The sequence below is a fragment of the Orycteropus afer genome, unplaced genomic scaffold (assembly GCF_000298275.1).
Source record: "Orycteropus afer afer isolate SDZICR_OR568_19922 unplaced genomic scaffold, OryAfe1.0 scaffold00031, whole genome shotgun sequence".
Classification (NCBI taxonomy): domain Eukaryota; kingdom Metazoa; phylum Chordata; class Mammalia; order Tubulidentata; family Orycteropodidae; genus Orycteropus; species Orycteropus afer.
In genome coordinates, this window is record NW_006921618.1 from 9,604,588 (window position 1) to 9,619,049 (window position 14,462).

A 14,462-nucleotide genomic window follows, 5' to 3' on the forward strand; every position below is an offset into this window, starting at 1 on the left:
CTTCAACGAGATGGATTGATACGGTGGCTGCGATGATGGGATCAAGTATAGCAGGGATTGTGGGGCTGGCGCGGGATCGGGCAGTGTTTCATTCTGCTGTGCATGGGGTCGCTATGAGTCAGAAACGACTCGACGGCACTTAACAACAACAACAACAATCTGAAATGATCAGACAGTAATAGCTCACCACAATAGTTTTCACCTTAATGATCATCAGAGTCACCTGGGGAACTACTGAACTGCTCCCATGCCCAGGCCTCATGCCTGTGAGATTTTGACTGGTAGGTCTTGGTGGAAGGAACTCTGGTTAAGGAATTTGGTTGCTAACCAAAAGAACAATAGTTCTGTCCTTTTATAACTGGAAGAAAGATGAGGCAGTATGCTTCTGTAAAGATTCACAGCCATGAAAACTCTATGAGGGGTCATCAAATCCACATTTATGTGTAAGTCATCTTATTCTACCTTTGGACATCTGGACAGCACTAGACAGTACCAAACAGTACCACTCCTTTGAAACACTCTTGTGCCTTGTGAGGGAGGCACTCTTGATTTCCCTCCCACCTGTCCAGTAGCTCCTTCCCAGTGCCCTTTATTAATTCCCCTTCCTCTCTCAATCTCTTATATTGGAGCTCCCCAGGGCATGGACCTGGGTGCTCCTGATTACTCTACTAGGTGATCTTATCCATTCCCACAAGCTTTAAATTCCAGCTGAAGCAATGCACGCAAAATGAGGCTCATGGGCCACCTGCATGGGGATCTCCTGGGGTGCCTGTTAAAAATGCAGATTCTCAAGACACCTCTGCACACTGGCAACCTGCTTTCAGGGTCATCTGTCAGTTTTTGCCAAAACGGCCTCTGAAAAACTCCTTCCAATGTCTGGGGAATTAATTGATGTGTGAGTCTTAGCAGAGCCTACCTCCTCCTATAAAAGCTGAAAAGATCATTTCTTGTTTTCCTAGCCTCCCTTGCAGCTAGGACAGGCACATGACCTAGGCTTGACCAATCAGAGGCACTCACCACAGCCTTTGAATTGGGAGCAGAAAGAGGGGAAAATCCATAGTAATGCTGGTGCCAGTAGCACAGATGGTGCCTAGTGCCTAGGGAACAGTGGCAGTAAAAGCTGTGGCATTTAGTGTATGGAAACAATGTCCTCACCAAACTGACTGACTGTCATGATTTTGGCTGAGATTTTGATTGCTACCCACCAGTCCTTGTTCCTGCCTAGTTCTCCAGCTTTCCAGAAATTTTGTAAGCTACTAAATATTCTCTTGATAGATTCCTTTTGTTTAAATCAGCTCAGCTTGTTGTTATTGTTGTTAAGTGCCGTGCAGTCGGACCCAACTCATAGCGATCCCTCTTTGCGTTTCCGAGGCAGTATCACTACGGAAGCAGATTGCCCAACCTTCCTTCCAAGGAGTGGCTGGTGGATTTGAACCACCAACCTCCTGGTCAGCAGTCAAGTGCCTTAGGCACTATGCTACCAGAGCTCCCCAGTTGAGGTTAGTTCTGTTGTTTGCAATAAGAACCCTAAAATACATCTAGGGAGTCAGAGTCTTTGGGAATGAGTCTGGGATTCTGCATCTTAACACATTTGCCAAGTGATTCTCACACAGGTACAAGTCTGAGAACCATCATCTCAAAATACATTTCTCCACCCCATTTTTAAGCTCCAGAATCATATATCCAGCTCCTTCTTGAGAGCTCCACTTATATGTCTCAAAGACCTATTGTTGTTGTTGTTATGTGTCATCGAGTCGGCCCCAACTCATAGCGGCCCCTCCTTGGGTTTCCGAGGCAGTATCACTACGGAAGTAGATTGCCCAGCCTTCCTTCCGAGGAGTGGCTGGTGGGTTTGAACCACCAGCCTTCTGGTTAGCAATCAAGAGCCTTAGGCACTATGCTACAATATAGAGAGAGAGAGAGAATTCTCCATGTTTCCCAAATTTGTTCCTCTCCCAGACTTTCCTTCTCAGAATATGGCAGCACCTTTCATCAGAAATTCTGCAACCGTTCATGATCATTCCCCACATTCACTCCATCAGCAGCTTTTGATATTGCTGTTGTTAGGTGTTAGCACCGACTCATAGCAACTCATAGCCACCCTACGTACAACAGAACAAAATGCTGCTTGGTCGCCATCCTCACAATCCTTGCTGTACGTGAGCCCATCGTTGCAGCCACTGTGCCAATCCATCTTGTTGAGGCCCTTCCCCTTTTTCGTTGACCCTCCACTTTTCCAAGCATGATATTCTTTCCAGGGAATGGTCCCTTCTGACAACATGAACCAAAGTAGGTGAGACAAACTCTGGCCATTCTTGCTTCCAAGGAGCATTCCAGCTGCACTTGTTTAAAGGGAGAACTGTTCACTCTTCTGGCAGTCCATGGTATTTTCATTATTCTCCAACACCACAATTCAAAAGCATCAACTCTTCCTTTGTCTTGCTTATTCTTTGTCCAGCTTTCGCATATAAGGCGAATGAAAATACCATGGCTTGGGTTAGGTGCATCTTAGTCTTCAAAGAGACATTTTTGCTCTTTAGCACTTTAAAGAGATCTTTTGCAGCAGATTTGCCCAGCATAATATGTCGTCTGATTTCTTAACTGCTGCTCCCATTGGTGTTGACTGAGTAACCAAGTAATACGAAATCTCTGACAACTTCAATCTTTTCTCCATTTATCGTGATGCTGCTTATTGGTCCTGTTGTGAGGACTTTTGTTTTCTTTATATTGAGGAATCCATACTGCAGAGTGTAGTCTTTAATCTTCCTCAGTAAGTGCTTCAAGTCATCCTTACTTTCAGCAAGCAAAGTTGTGTCATCTGTGTATCACAGGTTGTTAATGAGTCTTCCTCCAATTCTGATGCCACATTCTTCTTTATTACAGTTCAGCTTCTCGAATTATTTGCTCAGTATACAGACTGAATAAGTATGGTGAAAGAATACAACCCTGGCACACAACCTTCCTGGTGTTAAACCAGGGAGCCTCCCCTTGTTGTGTTTGAATGACAGCTTCCTGGTCTATGTTCCTCATGAGCACAATTAAGTGTTCTGGAATTCCCATTCTTTCCAATGTTACCCATAATTTGTTATGACCCTCACAGTCAAATACTTTTACACAAGTAAACATCTTTCTGGTATTCTTTGCTTTCAGCCAAGATCCATCTGACATCAGCAATGATATCCCTCGTTCCACGTCCTTTTCTGAATTCAGGCTGCATTTCTGGAAGTTCTCTGTTAATATACTGCTGTAACCATTTTTGAATTATCTTCAGCAAAATTTTACTTGCAAGTGACATTAATGTTATTGTTTGATAATTTCCACATTCTGTCGGATCACCTTTCTTTGGAATGGGTACAAATACAGATCTTTTGATATTACTACTTTTAAAGTACCTCTAGAATCCATCCACTTCTGTCCTCCTCCACCAATCACAACTGTCTTAGGCTGAGTTCTCTTCAGAAGCAAAACTAGTGAAGCTTTTAAATATATATAGAGAGAGACAGTGTGAGCAAGAAAGAGAGAGCGCAAGTGAGAGCACAAGAGCGAGAGGGTAGGGGAGAGGGAGAAAAAGAAAGGAAATGGCTCATGTGGTTGTAGAGGCTAGCAAGTCTCATCCACGGATTAGACAGCAGGCTGCTGGCTCACAGGCTATGGAGGCTAATGAATCCCAAGATCAGCAGGCAACTAGCTGAAGTTCAAAGAACCAGAAGTCAGATGATGATGAGCCAGATGGAGGATCCAGATCAAGCAAAAAGCCAGAGTAGTTTGCCAAAACGTTCATATATAATGAATGCAGGCCACATCTCTAAGGAAACTTCCTTTCAATTGATTGGCTGCTCATATCAGATCTCATATTGCATTTGGCAAATCTGCTTTAAAAGATCTCTTTAAACTGTTAAAGAACAAAGATGTCATTTTGAACACTAAGGGGTGCCTGACTCAAGCTTTGGTATTTTCAGCAGCCTCATATGTATGTGAAAGCTGGACAATGAATAAAGAAGACCACAGAAGAATTGATGCATTTGAGTTGTGGTGTTGGTGAAGAATACTAATGTACCACGGACTGCTAGTAGAACGAACAAATCTGTTTTGGAGGAAGTACAGCTGGAATGCTCCTTAGAAGTGAGAATGGCCAGACTTCATCTCTTGTACTTTGGTTTGTGTTGTCAGAAGGACTCAATCCCTGGAGAAAGATACCATGCTGGGTAAAGCAGAGGGTCAGCAAAAAAGGAGTAGACCGTCAACAAGATGGATTGACACAATGGCTGTGAGGATGGGCTCAAGCACGGCAACAATTTTAAGGTTCGCATAGGACCAAGCAGTGTCTTGTTCTGCTATACACAGGGTCACTATAAGTTGGAATCAACTCAACAAAACCAACAAGCAACAAACAACAACAAGCAGATCTCACCATAGAAGTGATTACATTATATCAGATCTCATCATGGGGATGACTGCATCATAACTGCCAAACCAATGAGAATCATCGCCCAGCCAAGCTGACACATAACTTTAACCATCACAACAACCCTGTCCATACCATCATCATCTCTTCCCTAAACAAATGTAACAGTCTCTTTGTTGGTCTCCTTGCACCATCTCCTGCCTCCTCCAATCTAGTTTCCACAAAGTAGCTGCTATCATCTTCGTAAAGCATATAGTGGATCCAAACTTGCTACCCCAGCCTCTCAACCAGGCTCAGCCAAGTTGACACACAAACATAACCACCACACCTATTAATGCTCCTTTTATTGTTTTCTTCTTTTGTTATTCGACAAATTTTTTTCTGAGCATCTACTGTGGGCCACGTGCTATGGTAAATTACTAGAGATACAATAGTGAGATTAGATTCTATTCTCATACAAAAAAAAAAAAAACTCACTGCTGTCTAGTTGGATCCAACTCATAGCAATCCATCTTGGTGTTCCTGAGGTGGTATCACTACGGAAGTAGATTGCCCAATCTTCCTTCCAGGTAGTGGCTGGTGGGTTTGAACCGCCAGCCTTCTGGTTAGCAGTCAAGTGCCTTAGGCACTATGCCACCAGAGCTCCCTTCTACTCTCACAGAGTTCAAAATCTAGTGAGACTAATTTTAATAAATTATACAAATAAATGTAAAATTTATCTAGGTAAGTGCTGCAAAGAAAAGAAACAGTGCTGTTAGGGAGAACTGAGCTCAAGTAAAAGCAAAGAAACCAGTTAGGAGGCCATTGCCATGTTCCAGGGAACAGATACAGTGGCTTGGACTAGGAGAGAGATGTAGAGAAGTGGGTAGACTGCAGAAATCTTAGTGATAAAGTGTGTATGTGGAGACGTGACGCTTCTAGCTTGTGTAACAGAACACAGGCAGGTACCATCACTGAGAAGGAAACACTGGAAGTGCCATCCTGGAAGAAAAGTTCTTGAGTATGATTTTAAACAACTTGAGACATCTAAGTGAAACTGTCAAGAGAGCAGGTGGATATCCAAGACTAGGCTGGAGGTATAAATGTGTGAGTCATCTAGAAACAGCAGGTGACTGAAGCCATGGGTGTGGATGAGACCACCTGGGGAGAGAAGCCAGCATGCAAAGAGACAAGGGCCCAGAACCAAACCTCAATGAAGGTTTGACGAAGAGGATGAGCCTTGAAGCCGCTTAACACAATGCACAGTTATTGATTTATTTATTTACCTGTTTTCTGTTTGTCTTACCTGGAAGGCTGTAAGCTCCACAGAGCAGGGCTGACATCTGTAGTGCTCAGCAGCAGAGTGTTTACCCAGTGCCTAGCATAGTGCCTGCCATAAAGCAGTTTCCAACAAATATTTGTTGGATTAACCTAATCCCAGCTTCCCTTTTTACAAGCTGTGTGATCTTGAGTAATGTATTAAGTCTTCTCATTTCTAGAATGGTGATTTTATCACTTTCTTCATAGAGTTGCTGCAGGGATAAAATTAGTTAACTTGTACAAAGAGCCTATACAGCATGATGCACGTAGAAAGAGACCATTCTCTTGAGCCTTTAGTTATTAACATGGAAAATGGGGAGAAATGACTAATTGGAACATCCACTAATCTAGGGAAAGGTAGGCTCAAGTAGCTAATCTCCTGTCACTGAGCTAGTCCCCTCACTCACTGGGGTAGAGGGGAGGGTACACCAGGTCCCTCTCTCCCTAGGGCCAAAATCGGGTTTTCTCCAGGGCCTTGGAGACAAGTAATTTTTTATGCGGCCTTGGGCAAGCTATTTCCCTTCTCTGTAAATTGCGAAGTCTGCTACCAGAGCACTCTCTCTGCTTCCCACGGCTCCATCATTCCACAAAGTTCAGAATATGCCAAATACGATGCTGGTTGCTGAGGAGCCCAGGGTGGCACAATAGTTAAGCATTAGGCTGCCAACCAAAAGGTCTGTGGTTTGAATCCACTAGCCACTGTGTCAGAGAAAGATGAAGCAATTTGCTCCCATAAAGATTTACAGCCCTGGAATCCCTATGGTGCAATTCTACTTTGTCCTATAGTCAGAATATGCTATGAGTCAGAATCAAGCTGACGCAGTGGTTTTTTGTGGTATGCTGGTTGCTGTATCCCTCACAGGGCCAGCCTTATCCATTCCTTGGGACTGGGTTCATTGGTCCCACTGGCCAGGAAAAAGCCTGAATGTCTAATTGCATCCCGGGCTTCCAAATCTGACAACACCTCCCTAATTCTCTTTCCAATTCCCCTATGCCTGAGCTTTCCAAACTCGGGTTATCTACACCTAGATGTCCAGGGAGGCACAAAACAGGAAGAGCACAGTGCTGCTCCCTGGAGCCTGGACTGTGCTAAATGGAGAGCAATTGCCATGGACACTTCTGTTTGGTCCCTGCCCCTCTCCTTTGAAAAGTACCCCCTCCCCCAGGCTGGGTCCCTGGGGGCAAGCTTGCCCGGCCTGAGTCTATCCCTCTATTATTCCAGCTTCTGGAACCAACTTAGAAGTTGGGATGGGCCAGGCCATCAACTGCTATGCCAGGAACTTGGAGGTGGAACACAAGACTGGCTTGGTTACCTTCAGATATTGGACCACCAAGTTTGTGTAAGCGTGGGGGCTAACGCTATGCTTTGGAGCCTAGGTGATAAGGGAACAAACCAAAAAAAAAAAGCCAAACTCATCACCATCGAATCAATTCTGATTCATAGTGACTCCCTTTGAATTTCCCAGGCGATAAATCTTTACAGAAGTAGATTGTCCAATCTTCCTTCTGCGGAGTAGCTGGTGGGTTTGAACCACCAGCCTTCTGGTTAGCAGTCAAATGCCTTAGGCACTACGCCACCAGAGCTCCTTAGTGAGCAAAACCAAACCAAACCAAGCTCACTGCTGTCGAGTCGTATCTGACTCATAGCGACCCCTCCTTGGATTTCCAAAGTGGTATCACTATGGAAGTAGATTGCCCAACCTTCCTTCTGTGGAGTGGCTGGTGGGTTTGAACCGCCAGCCTTCCTTCTGGGTAGCAGCCAAATGCCTTAGGCACTATGCCATCAGAGCTCCTTTAGTGAGCAAAAGCAATGATCAAATGTGCAGAGAGCAAGATGTGCAGAGACAAGAGAGAGCCAGAAGCAGGAAGCATCTATCTTAGCTCCTGAAGACATCCCAGCCTCCAGTTCTAGGCCTTCAGGTCTATCTTTCCTGAACCAGTAGCCAGCTGCCATGGAGTCAGTGCTGACTCACGGTGGCCCCACGTGTGTCAGAGAAGAACTGTGCTCCATAGAGCTTTCAACGGCTGATTTTTCAGTAGATCACTAGGCCTTTCTTCCAATGTTATCTCTGGGCAGTCTCAAACCTCCAACCTTTCAGTTAGTAACCAAGTGCATTAACTGTTTATACCACCCATGGATTCCCTATCTTTATGTACTGCTTTTCAATTCCACATGGTTGTTGTTGTTAGGTGTCACTGAGTTGTCTCCGACTCACAGCTACTCGATGCAGAGCAAAACATTGCCCGGTCTTATGCCAGCCTCACGATCCTTGCTACACCTGAGCTCAATTCCATGAGGTACCACTAATCCCTTAAAACAAATTCTCCTTCAACTTAAATTAGCTTGAGTGGGTTTCACGTTTCTGGCAAACAAACAATCTCTAAAATTACATAATTTTTATATGAAAGCAAATATGGATATATCATAAAGTAGAATTGCATCCTTTCTAAAACAAGATTAGAAAAAGCAAAAGTCACAAAGGAAAAGATAAATCTGAATACAATAAAACTTAAAGTTGTGCGTTATAAGACAAGATACTAGTTTAGATAAACGTTCTCTGTAATCACCCTCTCACCAGTAATATATTTTCTGTGAGTAAGTACATTGGGAAGCATACACATTAAGTTGTTCATAGCAGTTACCTCTGGGTGAATAAAGAATGTATGAGAAGTAGTCATAGGTGACTTTAGCTCTTTTAATTTCTACTTTAAAATTATTACATTCCTATTGACATGGCATATATTTTCATCACAATTGAAAAAAAAAAAAAACATCCCTTGACCATGTACACCTCAGTCTACAAAGACTCTGAGACCGGAAGAACTAGATGGTACCTGACTATCACTACCAACCACTCAGAAAACGATCAGTGTAGGAGATCCTGGATAGAGTGGGAGAAAAAGGCGGAACAAAATTCAAAATCATAAAAAAGACCAGGCTTACTGGTCTGACGGAGGCTGGTGAAATCCCGAAACTATGACCCTAGTCACCCTTTCAGCCCGGAACTGAACTCACTCCCGTGGCTTCCAGCCAAACAAAAGACAGGTGTATAAGGTGAACATTTACACCAGGTAGGTACATTCCTTAAAACAATCAACCATGGGAAATCAGAAGGCAGTATTTGCACAGGGAGATAGTTCAAAGGGCAGGAATGCATAGGAAAGAAGGACACAGGGAAAAGGTAACCACAGGGAGGAAGTGGGAAGCCAATGTTATGAAACAAAATGTGAATGAACTGTCGTATGGAAAACAAATTTGTTCTGTAAATTTTCACCCAAATCACAATAAAATAAATAATATGTTCCTTATGTAATTAAAACTTGGTATTAAAATCTTAAGGAAAAAAAAAACTATATAAAAGATAAGCCTCAGAAGATCCTCTACTTGTGGTAGACTGCTTCATCTAAGACCCACCAGGGAATACACGTTCACTAGGAGTTTGTGACTTGACACAGCATGAATTCTCAGTCAAATTGGCTTACTTGGCTCCCAAATATGCTCTCTTCCTATCAGTCTGAGTCGACTCACTTTTCTTTCCTACTTAATGATGTTTTTCCATCCTTCAAGACCCAGCTTATATAGTCTCATCTCTTTTAGGAAGCTCTCCCTGACCGTACCAGTCCTCATTGCTCTCTTCCTCCCTCCATTGGCCTCTATGACACTGACTATACCTATTACCGAGCACTTGAAATAAGACTCCTGGTTTGCTATCTATCTTCCTAAGTTAGGCTTTATCTCCCTAACCAGCCAGCAAACCAGAACTGCATCTTTATGTCCTTGGTACCTAGCACAGAGATGGCATGGAGAACTAGACAGAGCACAGGACTTGGAGTCAGACAGACCTGCTGTATACACAGCATAACTGCCTTAACCTGTCTGGGCCTGTTTTCACCTGTGTTACTGTAGATATCAGTGAGATGATGGATGTAAAGGGACCCAGAATATATATATATATAAAAGAGGCTTCTTGATGGACAAATTAACTTAAACCTCTATCACGGTTGTAGTGTTTCACAATTAAAAACAAAAAAACTTTTAACAATGCAGTGAGGTAATCAGGGAGGAATTATTAGTCCCATTTTACACAAGAAATAATCGAGGCAAAGAGTTACATAGGGCTGCACAGTTACACAGGACAGGCAGATGGACTTCAGTAAGAAAGAGAAAAGGACCAGGGGTTAGAAGACCTGGATAGAAATGAACTACCCAAAGTCCTTAGGGCTTTCCCAGTTCACCCTCCTCTCCAAGTCATTTGCTAGAAACCAACTCTTCTCTCTAGCCATGTGAGCTTAGACAAGCCTCTTGCCCTCTCTAGATATCAGCTTCCACAATTTAAATGAGAGCTTTCCTAGTTATCTGTCTTAAAGTGTCCCTCAGCCCTGACATTCTAGTTTCCTATGATCGGCCCAGGGTCCTTCCCAGCAGGACTGCAAAAAGGTACTGTACATCCCAGATCGTCCTAGTTACTCCCAGGAAACCAGCTGAGACTGGCAGAATTTTTTTTTTACCATCCCCAACCCTAACCCACTCTCTTCCCTTCCATTCCCTGTGATCCCCCCTCCCTGTGCCCTTCCTTCTTAACTGTGCACTCCTGTCTGTCCAGCTTTCCCTCTGTGTGAATGCTGCCCCTCTGGTGCCCCATGACCTATTACTCCAAGGGGTGCATCTCCGTAGAGTAGGTGGGTGCATCACCCTGAATTGGGTGTTCTGCATGTAAGAGCCAATCCTTGGGAGTGAGTCCCATCCCAGGCCCGAAGGGTATCACAGGGCCCTAGTTTTGGGACTGGCAGATTTGATTTGAAAATTCAGTTGTACTTTGATTCAACCACATGGAGCTTCCAGCCTGTGGGAGGGTGGGTTAGTCATACCCAGAACTGGGGAAAAAATTCCAGCATTAAACTACATGTAAATAGAAACACAAACGCAAAACTGAACCAGACACCTCAGGAAAGTCCATTCCAAAGGTCAGATCTAACTTTTTGGACACAGAAATGCTGAAGAGAAAAGTTTCAACTGGGTGCCAGAAGATTTTCTGTTGCAAAAATGAACCTTGCATGTACTGAAGGCAAAAGAGGCTTGGTTTTGACTGGTCTAAACTGGGGCAAAGCTGTGCCCTGACCAGTGCCTGCTGCTGCCTCCAGATCCATTCCAAGGGCCCCCTGCCCCCGATACACACAAGTGCTTAAATAAACACAGAAAGTAGGACCAGACGCATGGGCATAAATGGGCATGTTTGTCCATAGGGCAGGGTTCACTGTGCAGCCCCCTCCTCTTGCTCCTGCTCTGACTTAGCATTCTAGCGAATGACTTGGAGAGGAGGGTGAACTATGAAAGCTCTAGGACATCGAAGGCACCGAACTACTCCAAATGATGAAATGTGGGGCTATGCAGTGTAGTAAATTACTTAGTGTGGCTTTTCTACCCGTAAGTCTTTGTAAACTCCAAGGTGGAATTTGCCATGAGCAACTGAGGAGCTCCTGATTGCTAAAGTTGTCCACCTGGGGTATTTCTGTTGGGAGTGGCACTAAACAATGTTCTGGGAGGTTCCCGCTCTCTCTCAGGTGCTTAGAATTCTGATGCTATGATTGGTTGGTTTGGCCACTCTGCCGGGCTCAAAGGGAGGCCTCCTAGAGGCAGAACTCTGACTGCAGGCTGAGGAAGGATGCACCCCTGAGAGACAAGCACTGCTGGGAAAGAGACACAAGAGACATGCATTGTTGAGAGAGACTGTGAGAGACTGTTGGTTGAGAGATGGCAGGCTGGGAGAGAGACTGAGCATTTTTCCTGAACTTGAATTGTAGCCTGGTGCTTCCCTAATAAACCCCATAATCTATGAGTTCTGTGTGGCCACTGCAGTGAATTATCGAACCCAGGAGAGAGGTTGGTGGGTGCTTTGGGAGGAATGGTTGGTGAAAGGGCTGGAGGGAGGCAGCATGTCTGGCCCTGCAGTAATAGGCCTTGGGCTATTGATGGTGATTCTGTCTTCCTCTCTAGAGGAGGTCAGAAGATGTGGCCTCCTTGCCTCTTTAGCAGGCTATGAAGATAAACCTCAGGAAGCTTGCCCCAGGATGAGGCTATATGGCAGTAAATTTCCCTGTGAGCCTCCCAGTAAAATATAATCCAAATTCATGTGTAGTAGGGATCCAGGCTACTGGGTCTGCCTAAGGAAGGAAGCCAAAGGTCACAGAATGCTGCTTATTTTAATTATAACACATGCCCCTACTATGTGCAAAGTAGTAGGCCAGGTTCTGGAGGAAAATGAGGAAAAGAGACCAGTTAGAGACTGTCTAAAGACCACTATCAATCAACTTGATGATCATCACACCATTTATCAAGATGTATGCAAATTCACCCAGGGTTCACCCAAAGTGCCTTGAAAGAAAAGCCTGGTGATCTGCTTCCAAAAAAATCAGCCACTGAAAACCCTTTGGAGCACAGTTCTATTCTGACACACATGGGATCACCACGACTGGGCACTAACTCAACGGCAACAACAGCAATATGCTTTATACATACTATTTCATGGGAGCTCTGGTAGCATAGTGCCTAAGGCACTTTGACTGCTAACCAGAAGGCTGGCGGTTCAAACCCACCAGCCACTCCTCGGAAGGAAGGTTGGGCAATCCTACTTCCGTAGTGATACTGCCTTGGAAACCCAAGGAGGGGTCGCTATGAGTCGGGGCTGACTCGACGGCAAATAACAACAACAACAACAACTTCATGTAATACCACAGCCTGAGGTAAACATTATTATCACTATTTTACAGATGACTAAAGTAAGACTGCATAGTGCCTAAGGCACTTGACTGCTAACCAGGAGGCTGGCGGTTCAAACCCACCAGCCACTCCTTAGAAGGAAGATAGGGCAATCTACTTCCGTAGCGATACTGCCTTGGAAACCCAAGAAGGGATCCGACCAAGAAGAAAACCAAGAAGGGCACATAACAACAACAAAGTAAGACTCATACAGATTAGGTCACGTGCCCAAGCTCACAGAGCTGGTAAATTGCAGAGGCAGAATTTGAAAACAGGTCTGCCTCCAAAAGTTGATGCTCTTTCCACGGTAATACAAACAGACTGGGAGATGGAAGTTTCAGCCAGCCAGCCAAGAAGAGAAGGAGGGATTTCTGAATATACTGGCTCAGTATAACACTCTTACTTGAGCATTGTATTTGCCACACACAATTGTTGTTGTTATGTGCCATCGAGTCACACCCGACTCAGAGCGACCCCTCCTTGGGTTTCCGAGGCAGTATCACTACGGAAGTAGATTGCCCAATCTTCCTTCCAAGGAATGGCTGGTGGGTTTGAACTGCCAGCCTTCCGGTTAGCAGTCAAGTGCCTTAGGCACTACATTACCACAGCTCCTTCACACAGTAGATACCCAATAAACTAATGGCAAAGGATGGAGGGTCAGAGCTGAGGTCCAAAATGCCACCCAAAATTCTGGGCATCTCAGAAAGGAAGGGTGTCTGGCCTAGAATATTCCCCGCAGAGGATCCCAGGAAAGCTGCAGCATGTCGGGAGAAAAGGAATGACTCCAATGAGCACTAGAATGGGGTGGGGCACTCTGCAAGGGCCAAGAAAGGGCCTGGGACGCTTTGCTCCGAAAGACAAAGAGGGGAGGAGAGAGAAGACTATAAACTTGCCAACAGCCTCACCAAGGTGAACCCCAGCTCCTGGCGCCTTCCCATTCATATTCATTCCACAAACACTAGCCAAATCTGAGAGGGAAGGGGGAGGGTGCCTCCCTGCAGCCTGCGAGAAGTTCACGACAGAGGCAGGGAAGGCCTGGGCGTTTCTCAGAAGGGCACCAACTTGGGGGACAAATGTGGGGCTCCAAAGATGAAAACACAAACCGATGCAGTAAGGCGCGGAGCAAACATACATGCGACGGGGCTAGTCACCAAAAGCGTTCGGGGTATGTCCCCCAACCTTTGAAGTCTGTCATCGAGGTGCCTCGAAGTCCCCCACAAACCGCCCCTCGGGCCTTCCCCCTGCCTCGACGGTTAGGACGCAAAGATTTGCGATGCGCTCTGTTCTACCAGATCTAAGGGGCAGGTTTCTAGGGCGCAGGTAAAAGGCTATTGCAGCTCCGGTCACGCCTGTACAGGTCAAGGCCAAGCCCTGTCCAGACCTCGACCCTTTCCTCCCTGGTCTCCTCACCTCCTCCCGCGCCAACGCTGCCCCCCGGCACCGGGGCATCTTAGCTGCGAAGGCAGTGGCCCCGGCTGGAGAGCTGAGGTCCTCCGCGGTGACGGCCAGGAACTCCGCGACGCTGAGCTGCTCGGGCATGGCGGGTGCGAGGTGAGGGCGCCGGGGCTGCTGGACCGGGGCGCGAGGGGCGCTGCGCTGTTCCGCGCTGAGCCAACCTCACCTCCCGCAGCGGGAGCAGTCTGGGCCTCCGCAAGCCCCGCCTCTCCGCACACCCCGCCCCTCCGTGCCGCCCCGACCACAACTGGCTTTGCTCGGCACAATCGCGTCCTCTGGCATCCTGGGAGCCCCTGACTCCCCCCGCCTAGCGCGCTCCTCGGCCCCGCCCCCGACCTTCCTGCTTTTCTCTCCTCTGTAGAGGGGATAGCTCCGCCTCCGGCCACACGCCGGGCTCCTAGGCCCCGCCCCCAAGAACCCCGCACCTAGCCTCTCTCCCAACTTCTCTGCCCCCCCCCGGGCTTAGCCGCCTCCAAGTTCCGCCTCTTGGCCCCTGCCCTGCCCCCTGCCTCCCTCAAAGCTTCGACTTGGCTTCGAACCCCTTTC

The 14,462-nt window shown here is 46.2% G+C and overlaps 1 protein-coding gene across 1 annotated transcript in view; it reads right to left on the reverse strand.

The window, feature by feature from the left end:
* Positions 1-14,000, reverse strand: part of ASAP3 (ArfGAP with SH3 domain, ankyrin repeat and PH domain 3) — a 97,978-nt gene extending 83,978 nt beyond the window's left edge. The window contains exon 1 of the mRNA XM_007935707.1: positions 13,872-14,000. Coding sequence (XP_007933898.1) covers positions 13,872-14,000 — 129 coding nt within the window. The remainder of the gene's footprint in view (positions 1-13,871) is intronic.
* Between the last annotated feature and the right edge of the window lie 462 nt (positions 14,001-14,462).